General features: G+C 41.5%; 2 protein-coding genes across 4 annotated transcripts in view; both read left to right on the top strand.

Moving 5' to 3' along the window:
• Nucleotides 1-6,130, top strand: part of HADH (hydroxyacyl-CoA dehydrogenase) — a 12,352-nt gene extending 6,222 nt beyond the window's left edge. The window contains exons 5-8 of the mRNA XM_069976816.1: nt 1,854-1,943; nt 2,560-2,632; nt 3,685-3,801; nt 5,778-6,130. Coding sequence (XP_069832917.1) covers nt 1,854-1,943; nt 2,560-2,632; nt 3,685-3,801; nt 5,778-5,896 — 399 coding nt within the window. The 3' untranslated portion in view covers nt 5,897-6,130. The remainder of the gene's footprint in view (nt 1-1,853; nt 1,944-2,559; nt 2,633-3,684; nt 3,802-5,777) is intronic.
• Nucleotides 1-14,413, top strand: part of RPL34 (ribosomal protein L34) — a 463,668-nt gene that overhangs the window by 145,815 nt on the left and 303,440 nt on the right. The gene's annotated exons all lie outside the window — the stretch shown is intronic.

Genomic DNA, 14,413 nt, shown 5'->3' with positions numbered 1-14,413 from the left:
ATTTAAAATTTACAATTAAGACCCTATTACACAGGACAATTATCATGCGAAAAAATTGTTATATCAGGCAATGATCGGAAAATCGTTTTTTTGTCATTTATCGCATCTTTTGAGCTGAACTGAAAATCATTGTTAATCGGTCACTGTAATTCTGCATTGGTTTGTTAATTGTCCAGTGTTAGGCTGGGTTCACACTGTGTTCTTGCAATCCTTTTTTTTTTTGCAAAAAACGGATGGGAAAAATGGATATAATTGTGTGCATCTGTTTTATTCCGCTTTTCCATTGACTTCCATTATAAAAAAAAAAAAGCATCAAAACGCATCAGTTTTTTTTTTAACGTACACAAAAATAAGGTCAAGTATGTTTTGTGGACGATACAATTGTGTGCATCTGTTTTTTTTTTTTTTATCTGCTTTTCCATCGTTTTTTTGCAAAAAAATGGATGAAAAAAGCGAATTGCAAAAAATGCAGCCTGAACCCAGCCTAATTCTACATTTTCCTTCATTTGCTGGGATTAGATGGAGTAAGGGTCCATTTACACAGAAATATTATCTAACTTGAAGCCAAGGCCAGAAAAACACTACAAACAGAGATCATATGATGACGGAAAACCTGAGATTTATCCTTTTATTTTTCTTCTTCTTCAAATCCTTTTCTGGCTTTGGCTTCAAATCTTCGGCAGATAATCTTTCTGTCTAAATGGACCCTAAGGGTATAAACCCACACACCGTATATGCAGCGTATTTACTGCTGCGATACGCAGCAAACTCGCAGCAAACTCGCAGCAAACTCGCAGCAGATTAGATCTAAATAACTGAACACAGCATCAAATCTGTACCAACAAATCTGCTGTGTATTTGTTGCGTATCTGCTGCATATACGGTGTGTGGGTTTATACCCTAAATGTTAGATCGTAGTAACAGTTGTAACTAACTACTATTGTTCTGTGTAATTCGGTGAACGATTTCAGGTAGTTCTCGTTTGCAATCGTTAAAAATCACTTCGTCTATTAGGACCCTAATGGTGCGTTTACACAGAGATTTATCTGACAGAATTTTTAAGACAAATCCGGGAGGACATCCCAGTTTTTCCTTTATGACCTGTTCTCTGTTTGCAGTCTGTTTCTGGCTTTGGCTTTAAAAATCTTTCAGATAAATCTCTCTGTGTAAACACACCCTAAGGGCCCTAATACACGGATTCGGCTAATTATTGCTCCATGTAATAGAGACAACGATCAGCTGATGAAACTATCATTGGCTAAACTTTTCTTCAGGTCCTGCCCTCTGCTTGATTACCGGCACCGCCTGCTGCAGCTTCTCTGAGCTCACACACCGCTCAGCCAATCACTGTCCGGGACTAATTGGCTGAGCGGCCTGTCATCTCAAGAGAAGCTGCAGCACGCAGTGCCGGTAAGCAAGTACAGACAGGAGAAGACTGGGAGCTTGGAGAGGTAATGTATGAACAGTTTAGGGTAAGGGCTGCACGGACATCACTAACTATGTCTGTGCAGCCCTTACTAATCAAGCTGTGTATAATAGGCTCTAGCAGATCGGTGCTCCATTGGCTTGTGTAATAGTACGCTAAGTCACAGAATTGTAACCAGTTGTCTGTCATGTAAGACAGAGGCTAATAAAAAAAAAAAAAAAAAAGCCCGGTCCATGAGTTTCTTAATAAAGTCTGAAGTTTTGCTTATGCTCTTTATCTAACTAAACTAGAAGAATATGTATTATTTTGGGTGACAAGTAGCAGGATCTGCTTAGTTGTCTCTTTCCCACTGTTGCATGACAAAATATATCGATAAAAATATTCACAGAGAAAATAGTATGTTTTCTTTACTTTCCCTGTCCTTCAGGTTATTAAGACCCCAATGACCAGCCAGACCACGTTTGATTCGCTCATGGATTTCAGTAAAGCCCTGGGAAAGACTCCTGTGTCATGTAAGGTAAAGTGCAGCTGTAAACTGTACCAGATAAGGATTTCATTGTTATTTTATTGCTTCCGCTTCATTCTTTACTTTTTACACTTCTATTTTATTTTTATCCTCTCATGGTCCCCTGTATTATGTATCAGGTATAGTGTACGTATATGGCTGATGTTTGTTTTTAGTTAAACAAAAGTTAAAGGGGTTGTTTACCCAAATTTAGCCTTTTTTTTTTTTTTTTTTTTTTTTTTTTTTTAATCAACTGGTGCCAGAGATTTGTAATTTACCTCTATTAACAAAATCTCAAGTCTTCCAGCTGCAGGAAGTGGTGTACTCTTTCCAGTCTGGAGAACAGGAGAGGTTTTCTATGGGGATTTGCTGCTGCTCTTGACAGTTCCTGACATGGACAGAGGTGGCAGCAGAGAGCACTGTGTCAGACTGGAGAGAATACACCCCTTCCTGCAGGACATACAGCAGCTGATATGTACTAGACTGGAGATTTTTAATTTGAAGTAAATTACAAATCTCTGGCACTTGATGGGTCCAGTTGATTTGATAGGTTTTTTTTTTTTGGGGGGTGGGGGGGGGGCAAATTACCCCTTTTTAAAAGTCCTATTTCATATGCTTTCTTTTTCAGGACACCCCTGGGTTTGTTGTTAACCGTCTTCTGGTGCCCTACCTTATGGAATCCGTCCGTCTTTATGAAAGAGGTATGTCACGGCATTGCCTGCTGCTTCTTACACCACAATTTATGCACAGCAACCTAATCTGTCATATAAGTGATTGCAGAGATGAACAATTTCTATTCCATGAGCCATTAAGCTGTACGTTCTGCTCATTGCTCAGCATCCTTAAATATTCTGTGTCCTGTATTTGAATTTGATGGGATTCCCTGTCTGGAACTGAATAAACCCTTAAAGTGGAGTTCCCAAGCTTCTGAAGTGCTGAGGCCTGTGAACACCTCCTCGCTCCCCTTCTCATCTCTTGTCCTGCTTAATTGACAGCTAGAAGCGAAGCCGCACTTTAAAATCGTATTCTTATGCTGCATATTCAAAGTGTGTGCAGGTAGAAGATTTGGAAATCACACATATCACGTTCCTTGAACAGGTATGAGTGTATGACCATAACACTGTGCACTGTCCTGTTGAAAGCGTACCCCATCCTATCTGGAGTCTTGCCTTTCTCTTTCCCTGGGACTGGTTGAGTGCTGTTACAGCCCTGTGCTAAGAAGTTGTGTGTTTGGGCATATTAGATGGACAACAGCGTTTTATTTGACTGTGCACCATCATCACCTCTTCGTCAAAAGATTCTGGACATCCTCCTTTCATCCATAACATAACAAAAGAAAGCTAAATCCATAGGAATATTTTCAGAATTTCTCTGCTCCTTATCAGGCGTTCACAAACCTAATGTATGCTGCCCTCTAGTGGACGCAAAATGAGCAGCAACTGAAATATTACATTTACCCTGAGAAGGGTGCGCAGCAGACCTTCCTCGGTGCAATTTTGGTTCATTTCTATATTTATATATTAACATTAGTGGTTGGTTGTTGTGTTGTGAATAGAGAACCATTATTGACTTTTTTTTTTTGTTTTCTTATATTTCTATTTGTGAATTATAGCTCTAAACAATCTAAAAAAAAAAATCTAAAAAATAATAAATTTACATGTACTTACCCACAGGCAACGGAAAGGTTATATTGAGAGAGGGGTGCATATGTGTTTATGTGAAGCTTAATCAAATGTTGTCTTGTTTTTTTTAGGTCATGCATCGAAGGAAGACATTGATGTTGCCATGAAATTGGGAGCTGGTTACCCAATGGGTCCTTTTGAACTTCTGGATTATGTGGGTCTTGACACTAGTAAATACATCATTGATGGTAGGCTGAGTCATTTACTGGAATTTGCAAAATATTATAATATATTTGGTGGGGTATTCTACCATGTCTTTACATGGCAGCAGGCTGACTTCCAGCACTCCTGCTAGTCAGCTGTTTTAAGGGACTGTAGTGCCCACACAAAGTCTGCAGCCCCTTTCCTGTTTACTTCTGCTCCTCCTTGTATCTCCTTACTATTAGTAGTGGCAGTGCAAGCTACTTCAGCATTGTCCTATTTAATGGGAATGGAAAAATGGTGAAGTACCTTGCACCACTGCCAGTAATAACATAAAAATACAAGAGAATGAGAGAAGCTAAACAGCTGACTGGTGTTATGTAGTATCTAGACTTAAAGGAGAAGTCTGGCGAACATTTTTATTAAAGTATTGTATTTCTCCCCAAAAGTTATACAAATCACCAATATATACTTATGGGAAATATGGCAGAGGGATTCTCCAGTGCCCTGTGTCCCTCAGTGTCCCCCTGCCATCATCCGCTCCAGCAGCCACAGCCCGCACAGCTCTGGGAGTCGGGTTGTGACATCACCATGTTATCCAGGAAGTGACATCACCATGTTATCCAGGAAGTGACATCACCATGTTATTCAGGAAGTGACATCACCATGTTATCCAGGAAGTGAAGCCTTGATGCAGTAGTAAGTGAAGGGAAAAAAGTACTTTATAATCCTATAATAAGTGTATATTGGTGATTTATACAACTTTTGGGAGGCAATACAATACTTTAATAAAAATGTTCACCGGACTTTAAATTTAATATTTCCATTTTGGTGTGGTACTAGGCGTGCCAGCTTTCTTAGGGTTTTTTTTTTAACTCGGAATTTATCCACTCTTTATATTGAATATATAGGTGCAGGTCATCTAAAATGCAAGCTTGAGTTTATTTGAGGTCTCCAAATGGAACCTTTTTTTACTTTCAATCCACAAGTTATCCAAACAGGTTGAGATCTATCAGTCAGCAGGATAGGAAGAAACCACCATGGGAGCACCCTGATGACTTGCCGTTCTGGCAGCATTAAAGTGATGACAGGTTAAAGATGGCTGTACACTTTTTAATAATTTCTTCTAACCGAACGTTTGTGTCCTCTTATGAAGGAGTAAGCTGCAGCAAGAAAGCTCTGGTACCAGCTTATCTCTTTACAGAGACTCAGTCAGTAGGTTTATGGTAGCATAAACTAGTGACAGAGAAGCTGAACACAATGATATATCACTTACATTGTTCTTTGCAGCTGATCCAGGGATATTCTCCTGAATAACATGGACAATAATTAGTCCTCTCCATTATGTGCATGAGCCCAGAAGTCCTGGATATTCATGAGGTGCATAAAACTCCGCCCACCAGCTGCTGATTGGCAGTTATCTATCCATGCGGTTTATAGGCAGTCAATTATCAGTCAGCAGCTGGAGGGAGGGGTGTGGCAAGAATCCTATTCTCCTGCATATTAGGAGAACAGATGAACAAAATGATTTCAGTATTTCTGTCACTAGTTTATGCTGCCCTCATTTAAGGCAGCATAAACCTAGTGGCAGATTCCCTTTAAACAATAGGGTTGGTTGGTAAAAAGCCAACATATCTGACCCATCTTTTGCCCAAGAGATGATGTCCGGAAGCTGAGGTTAGTCTATTACATGAGCCCTATTACATGGCCTAAGCCGCTGTATAAACTTGTTTACAGATCCTATTATTGGTAGTCATGCGGGGAGGGCTTCTCCAGTACTTGCACACGTGGTATAGGGAGCTCTGAAGAGGAAAAATCCCTTTTATGAGCATGTTCCACCTGACATCAAAAAGTCATCATTAAACTTTGGTGACTTGCGTTTTTCTCATCTGCACATTTATATATGTTACCCACGGTACAGTAATCTATGGGGGATACAAACTTCTCCAAGTTTCAACCACTTTGACCTCTTTATATTCCTCTAAGTTCTATTCATGCTGCCTATTTTCCCCCCTCTAACTAGGTTGGTACCAGATGGAGCCTGAAAACCCCCTTTTTGCCCCCAGTGAGTTGCTCAATAAACTAGTAGCTGAGAAGAAACTGGGAAAGAAGACTGGAGAAGGATTTTACAAATACAGATAAATTCCCGTTTGCCGCACTGCAAATCTATATTTTTATAGTCTGTCTCGCTTGCTACATGGCTGCTATGACCGCTCTGCTCCACTGAATGACATCATGCGGTTGTCTCAGCACAGTCGACACTCTAGTGCCTTAGAGCAAGAATCCTCTCTTCGTGATCAAACTCCTTTTGTACAGCCGCCTACGACCACTGACATGTCCGTAACAAACTGGAGCCAATAAAAATAAGAAATGTAACAGCTGTGTTCTGTGGTTCATGAGCCTGAGTATCATAACCAGGGACTCCACAAAGCCGCCACCTTGTCATACTAACAGTCTATTTTATACTTAAGGACAACATACTTTTTTTATGTGAAATGATCAGATTTTAGATCATCTTGCTACTTTTCTCACAGCTGACTTTGTATATTTAAAGGGGAACTATCAGCAGGTTAGATTCGTCTAACCTGCTAATAGTTCCCCTTTAAATATGTGCCTATTGCACAGGAGTTGCCGAGGAGGAAGGTATGTGTCTTGCCTTTATCCTCGGCACTGTTCCCATGCAGTTAGCCGTGTGCTCCATGGTCTGGTGAGACCCTTGGAAGCACTGCCCAGCTCTATAGCGCAGATCCACCCCCGGACAGCCGCCCCTGAGGGTCTCACTGGACTGTGGAGCAAATGACTGCAGCAGAAAACTGCCGAGGATTAAGGTAAGAGACGTACCTTCCTCCTTGGCGTCTCCTGCTTAATAGGGGGCTGTCAGCAGGTTAGATTCTTTCCTGTCCTATATGAGGTCTGTCTAGAAAGTATCCAGCCATTAAGGGAGATTTATCAAACTTGGTGTAAAGTGAAACTGTCTCAGTTGCCCCTAGCAACCAATCAGATTCCACCTTTCATTCCTCACAGACTCTTTGGAAAATGAAAGGTGGAATCTGATTGGTTGCTAGGGGCAACTGGGCCAGTTTCACTTTACACCATGTTTGATAAATCTCCCCCATTGGTACTATAACATCAAGGTTACCTTCCAGCCAGGGAGAGTGGATGCAATACGCATGCATGCAACAACTTTCCTATACTAGTCAGTCTAGCAACAAATCTGTATCAGGTAGTTTTCATACCTTCATCCCCAGCCCCATTTTCTAGAAATCGTTTATTATGTTAATGAGGCGGTTTGGCACTACAGCCCTTGTTCCTTTCTGCTGCTGCTACATAAATATTAAGGTGGCGATCTGCAGTGACGTTACTACGGGGGCGCTTATCACTGCGGAGGGCCGGATGAAAATTCACGTTGAAGGTTGAGCAGACGGGAGGATCGAAGCACTGAGGGCTATAGTACCATGCCTGTATATAACCTGAGTGCGTTTGGGATTGAATAGCCTTTTTCCATTTCAATTTAAAAGTCTTCATGAGCAACTTTCTTTATCCCTTTTAAATTTTGATGGCCACTGACCAATGACGTCTGTCAGATAACAAGTGCAGCCAAGCTACCTTTTTGTTATCCGTTTTTTTTTTCCATCTGTTTGTCCAAAAAACGTATTGAAAAACTGATATGTTTGTGTACATCTGTTTTGATCCGTTTTTCCATTGACTTCCATTATAAGAAGATCAAAAAACATCCAAATTTTTTTTTTTGTGTACTTTTAAAAAAATGATGCGTTTTGATTTGCTCTTTTTTGATAATGGAAGTTTGTGTGGAAATGGATGCACGCAAATGTATCCTTTTTTTTTTCAATCCGTTTTTTTTCTTGGGAAAAAACGGATTGCAAAAAGGTAGTGTGAGAATTCGCAGCAAGATCCACATCCTACTGTGAGTATGTCAGCAGCCCGCTCCGTTAACCCCCAGCCACCGGAGCCTATATATCACCTGGTCCCCGCTCCGGCTTGCTTCGGGACTCCCGGCACGTTCCGCTCGGCCAATCAGTGCCATTAAAATGCGACACAACGCGTTTCTAAACTGCTCCGTTTTCTTTTTCAAGTGTCATATGCATCATGACACTTGAAAAAGAACCCGGAGCGGTTTAGAAACGCGTTGTGTCACATCCCACTGTGAGTTTGTTGGCCCAAATGTGTACAGGGCAGGAATCTTGCAGCGAGAAATCCGCTGCGGATCAGTTACGTGTGAACACACCCTTAGGCTATGTTACCACACAGTATTTTGGTCAGTATTTTTCAAGCAAAACCAGAAGTGGATTGAAAACACAGAAATGCTATGTTCACACACTGTTGAAATTTAGCGGATGGCTGCCATTTGAGGGCAATTATGTGCCGCTATATTGCTGCCATCCACTAAATTTGAACAGTGTGTGAACATAGCCTTTCTGTGTTTCCTCATATTTTATATGTGTGGATCTCTACATGAGTACCAAGCATCTCTGCCTCTCAGATTGGTGGAACTAATGGTGGTTGAACTACAACTGGTTTGAGAGATTTGAGTTGACAGATCAGGACAGATTTGTTTTTACTGATGAGATCCAGATACTGGAACATGTTCCTTTTTTTCCTAGTCTGTTTCTGTTCTTTGATTATTTATTTTACTTGATTTGTAGTAAACTATAATGAATGCCACCATCTTGCCTGAGCTGTTTTTAACAGCATTTAGTGACATGCTTTACAGCAAGCCTCATAGATATAGACACAGGGGGAGATTTATCAAACATGGTGCCCCTAGCAACCAATCGGATTCCACCTTTCATTTTCCACATAGTCTGTGAGGAATGAGAGGTGGAATCTGATTGGTTGCTAGGGGCAACTGAGACAGTTTCACTTTACACCATGTTTGATAAATCTCCCCCACAGTGAACATCTATATACCCTATTCTTTGTATGGGACACAGCTGTAATTCTATGTTCATACAATGGATTATTTTTTAAAAGTATGGCCACTGTTTTCCATTAAAACAAAAGCTGTTCTTTTCACACAATGTATTGAACAACGGCTTTTGTTTTGAGTGCCAAATAACGTCCGTTGTTCAGTGTATTGTGTGAAAACAACAACATCCGTTGTTGCCTTGACTTCAGTGCGTTTTAAAGGAGAACAGCGGGCATTCTTTTCAAAAATAATATGTTGTGTGAACATAGCCTAAGCATGTTATGTAACTAGAATTCCCATCATGCCTGGTTTAGATTTGGCCGTCCAGGCATGATAGGAATTGTAGTTTTGCAGCTGCTGGAGGGCTGAGGGTTCCCCATCCCTGGTTTAGCCTGAGTGGCCAAAATGATAGTGTATAATAGAAAAGCAAAATGTTTAAAAAAAAAAAAAAGTCACCAAAATTTTTTAAACATTTAACATAAAAACTTGATTTAAAGAAGTTATCCAGTGCTACAAAAACATGGCCGCTTTCTTTCAGAGACAACACGACTCCTGGCTCTAGTTCAGGTGCAGTTTGCAATTAAGCCCCATTCACTTCAATGAAATTTAGCAGCAAAACCTGCACCCAAGTTGGAGGCAAGAGTCGTGCTGTCTCTGGAAGAAAGTGGCCATGTTTTTGTAGCGCTGGATAACCCCTTTAAACAATAAGTAACTTTCTGATGACGCGTTCCTTTTAAATAATTGCAAGAAGGGAGTTAGACATCATCCATAACTGTGACACTAGAGGGCAGGCTAAGCCACCTATGAGATTCAGTCGTGTGTCCGTGCCTTTAAACCTTCCTGTGCTGTACATTTACAGAATGGGAATCGCTGCTTTCACACACTCTGCCGATCTCCATGAGCAGTGACTTACTGAATATACGGTTTTCATCGGAGAGAACAGTGACAAGGTGTTTTTTCTGCAGACCTGTTGCGGCGTTCAGTCATTTAGTTACATCGGTTATTGACCGTATCAAATGCACAGCAAATATGTTAGTAGGTAGTCGGGGAGGAGAAGTTGTGGGAGATCAGGACCTGACAGAAACCCTGTTTCCCCAAACATAAGACCTAGTAGAAGTTTTGCTGAATTGCTAAATATAAGGCCTCCCCCGAAAGTAAGACCTAGCAAAGTTTTTGTTTGAAGGCATGGCCGCCAAACAGAACACCAGGGCATGCAGCTGGGATTCTTTTTAGCTTGCCGCCATTGTCCTCTACCTTTGCTGTCTGTTGTACAGCAGCTGCATGCAGGACATGAAGACTGTCACCAACCGCCAATCATTATGTTCCCTTCTGCGGCCATCACTTGTAAATTTGCAGGCACACAAGAGGCCTATTGCCTGCCGCCATCCCCGTTGTCCCCTACCGCCAGATGTAGAGCTTCACATAGTCTGCCATTATCCTGTCGCCTGCTGCCATACTGTACGCCGTCCCTGCTGTACTGTACGAGTGTGCTGTGGTGAGCTCCCCCTGGTGGCCGGAAGCCGCCATACTGTCTCGGTTGCCCCTAGCAACCAATCAGATTCCACCTTTCATTTTCCAAAGAGTCTGTGAGGAATGAAAGGTGGAATCTGATTGGTTGCTAGGGGCAACTGGGCCAGTTTCACTTTACACCATGTTTGATAAATTTTCCCCATAGTATATACTCCGGCCGGGATCCCTAGCAGCGCCATAGAAATGAGATTTTTATAGAGGAAACATGCTGCAATTGTGGTCCAACACTACAACTTGTCCTTTTTATTTTTGTTTTTTGTGTCACGCAAATGTGCAGCCAAAACTTGCGGATGTGCGAATGGTCCTATTAATAGCAATAGCACATTTTGCGGACGTGTGAATGAGGTCTATTGAGCAAAAGTAATGGGGTGAAAAAAAACAAACAACATTTTGCAGTAAATCCTCTGCAATACTTAGTAACATTCTTTTTGCCCACGCTCCCTCATCGCACCAATCACTGAGCTTTCCCGATGCAGCTAGTGATTGGTTGAGCGGGCCGTCGGTAAGCAGGGATCCGAAGACTGAAACGGGAGCACAGACAGGTAAGCGTTAGCGACGGAATCTGCCGGAACTTTTCCGCGCAGATTCCGTAGTGTGAACCCACCCTTATAATGGAGCTCTACGGACCCTGATTCTTTTTTTTCTAACTCAGAGAGGGGAGAGGATGCGCTGCAGAGCGCATCTCTCCCGGCTCATTCTCCCAATCGGTACGGGTCTGAACACTAGGACCGATCAAAAACTTTTGGCAAGTCTCTATGATGTGACAAGTTTTTTGTAATGACAGTGACACTTTTAATGTACTGTAGATATGGTCGTAATTTGGAAGATATTTTGGGCAACAAATGGCCAATAATACATACTGCTGCCTTTCCTGTAGCCCAGAAAATGTCTACAAGTAATGCTACGTTTACACGGAGCGATGATACGCCCAATCCATCGTTTAACGATTTTTATAACGATCAGCGTTTAGACGAATAAATCGTTAAAAAATCATTATTGCGAACGTTTTTAAGATCACTTAAGCCCATCTTTTACATAGGGCAAATCGGTGAAAGACTGTTTACACGAAGCGATCTGCGAACTTTCAGCGAACGACTCTTCGAGAACATGTTGAAAGATCAAAATCAACGACTTCTCGCTCGTCGTTTGATCATTTGCTGTGTTTACACGGTACGATTATTTCTCAAATGCAAACGTTATTGCAAAAATTCGAACGATAATCGTTCCGTGTAAACCCAGCATAAGGCTAGTAAAAGAAGGGACAAAATGGCCAAAAAAAAAAAATATATATATTTTTTTTTTAATGAGCCTGTGCAGACAAAGCCTGACTTGTTAACCCCCGCTCGCCCAGACTCCACCACTTTATATCTATCGTACATGTATTTTGTATTTTTTTTTTTTTTTTTAAGCTTGACAGCAGGAAGCGGCCGCAGAGTTATAAATACATGTCAGGCGGCAGTGACACACGTCTTACCTGCTGCTTCTAGGAAACCGAGCAAGGAAGGAAACTCACCATGTAGCCGCTTCTACTTTCTAAGGCGGCTTCTTGTTTGGGGAGATAACAGCGGCGGCTGCTACCTGCCCTTAGAAGTCTGTTTGGCAAACAGGCACTTCCCATGGATGATGCAGCAGGACGACCTGTTTTGTTCTCGCTCTTATTCCTTCCTAGCAGTAACCCAATAAAGACTGAATTCTATGTAAAGTGAATAAAAACTTAATAATTTATTTTCTAAAATCGATTCTACTGATAATGTGTTACACATTGCTGCCATATATGCTGCAGTTTAATTTTTCGAGTGGATAAATAATCATGCAGATTGTTCACCAATTTTTTTTTCTTTTAAGGCAACTAGTGCCAGAGATTTGTAATTTACTTCTATTAAAAAAAACTCAAGTCTTCCAGAACTTATTAGCTGCTGTATGTCCTGCAGGAAGTGGTGTATTCTTTCCAGTCTGGAGAGCAGGATAGGTTTTTCTATGGGGATTTGCTACTGCTCTGGACAGTTCCTGACATGGACAGAGGTGGCGGCAAAGAGCACTATGTCAAACTGGAGAGAACACACCCACTTCCTGTAGGACATACAATAGCTGATAAGTACTGGAAAACTTAAAGTGTCACTGTTGTTTAAATTTTTTTTGCAGGAATCAGAGGTACAGGCGATTTTAAGAAACTTGTCATTGGATTTATTAGCCGAAAAATGTTTTTTTTTTTATTCATGAGAAAGCAGTTTGAGGCTCTCCCCGCTGTCTTCATTGTTCTCTATGGAGAGGGTAGGGGTGGAGGGAGATGAGGCACCAAAACAGGACAACAAATAGTTAATTTACAGCTATGTCACCAGGCTATCTCCTCAGAGGTCACTGACCTCTGAATATCTGCTTTCACACAGTTCCTGCTGTGTAATCCTTTGTTCTCTGCTGGTGACTAATCTCCCTCCTCCCCCCTCCCTTCTCCATAGAACAGACAGGGCCCGACTGATGTAAGAGTCGAGATTTACTGATAATGAGCAGTGAATGAGAGAGAGGAGGGGGAGGGGGGGGGGCATGGGGAAAGTCTTTTTGAATGCAGATAATGGCATATTTGCCTAATAAACCCAATTACAAAGTTTCTTAAAATCGCCTGGACTATTGATTTCTGCAAAAAAAAAAAGTAAACGACAGTGACGAGATTTTTTTTTATAGAAGTAAATTACAAATCTCTGGTACTTTTTGGCACCAGTTGATATGACAGAATTTTTTTGGGTGAACAACCGCTTTAAAGCCCAGACAACAGACAGCTGGAAACCATCTCTCCTGCTTTCACATTGAAAGTTGTTCTAGTTGACATTGATGAATGCACGTATTGTTCTTTACACTAAATGCTAAAGCTTTGGCTGTCCAGGCATGATGGGAGTTGTAGATTTGCAACAGCTGTAGAGGCATCCCTGCCATAGGGGGTCCTGAAAAACATGGATATAAATGCTGAGCGTGTTGGAGTTGCGCTCATCTCTAATAAATATACATTTCCCATAGTTATCGCCCCAAAGTTTCTGGCTTTTCTTGCCATATTACAGCCAGTAAAGTTACATTACGCTCCTAACCCTTACAAAGAAAGCTGATTTTTTGGGATTGTAGTATGAGCCTGACCTGCAGCTCCCTGTAGACATCCTGATTGTTTGCATTAGGCTGCCCCTATTTCCTGGGATGTAACCATAACAATATGACGGCCATTAGCAGCAGCATTACTATAAGCATAACCGTCTGCAGAGGGCAGGAGGGGATGAGCCTGCCAAGGCCGCATCCACCACCCTATATTTAAGGCGGCAGATGGTCAGATGGTTCTGGTTTACTCCGAAGGATTCCAAATGGGAAACGGATATGTGTCAAAATTAAAAACAGATTAAACAATAAAATATCTCAATGCCTTTGAAAAGAGGCCGCGAGGTTTCAAATAACTTACGCTGCTCTAATCTCTTCTATAACAGAAGCCACAACTGCTTGACGATCCTCAGTCTTCTATACACAGACGGCGTAAACACATAGAGAAAGCTTGTTGCCATACACAGAGTTATCGGGGCAAATTCATTGTAATCCTAAATAAAGATCTATTCTTTCAGCATGGCAGCAAAGTGGATAGTCTTCTTTCCCTCACTATAGCCTTTATATTCGTTTAAATTTTTTTTTTTTTGCAGAAATCAATTTTAAGAAACGTTGTAATTGGGTTTATTAGCCGAAAAATGCATTTTTATTATGAAAAAGCAGTCTGAAGCTCTCCCCCCTGTCTTCATGGTTTTCTACGGAGAGGGGAGGGGTGGAGGGAGATGAGGCACCAAAACAGGACAACAAAGAGTTAATTTACAGCTACATCACCGGGCTATCTCCTCTGACAGTCAGCACTGACATCTCTGACCTCTTCATACTGGCGTTCACACAGGCTCCACTGTGTAATCCTTTGTTCTCTGCTGGTGGCTAATCTCCCTCCTCCCCCTCCCCTCTCCATAGAACAGACAGGGCTTGACTGATGTAAAAGAGTCGAGATTTCCTGATAAGGAGCAGTGAATGTGAGAGAGGAGGGGGGGGGGGACCTGGGGAAAGTCTTTTTGAATGCAGATAATGGCAGATTTGCCTAATAAACCCAATTACAAAGTTTCTTAAAATCGCCTGGACTATTGATTTCTGCAGGAAAAAAAAAAAAAAACACAACAGTAACACTTTCAAGGGGTACT

Source organism: Dendropsophus ebraccatus, chromosome 7 (assembly GCF_027789765.1).
Source record: "Dendropsophus ebraccatus isolate aDenEbr1 chromosome 7, aDenEbr1.pat, whole genome shotgun sequence".
Classification (NCBI taxonomy): Eukaryota; Metazoa; Chordata; class Amphibia; order Anura; family Hylidae; genus Dendropsophus; species Dendropsophus ebraccatus.
This window is presented reverse-complemented; position numbering and strand designations above follow the sequence as displayed.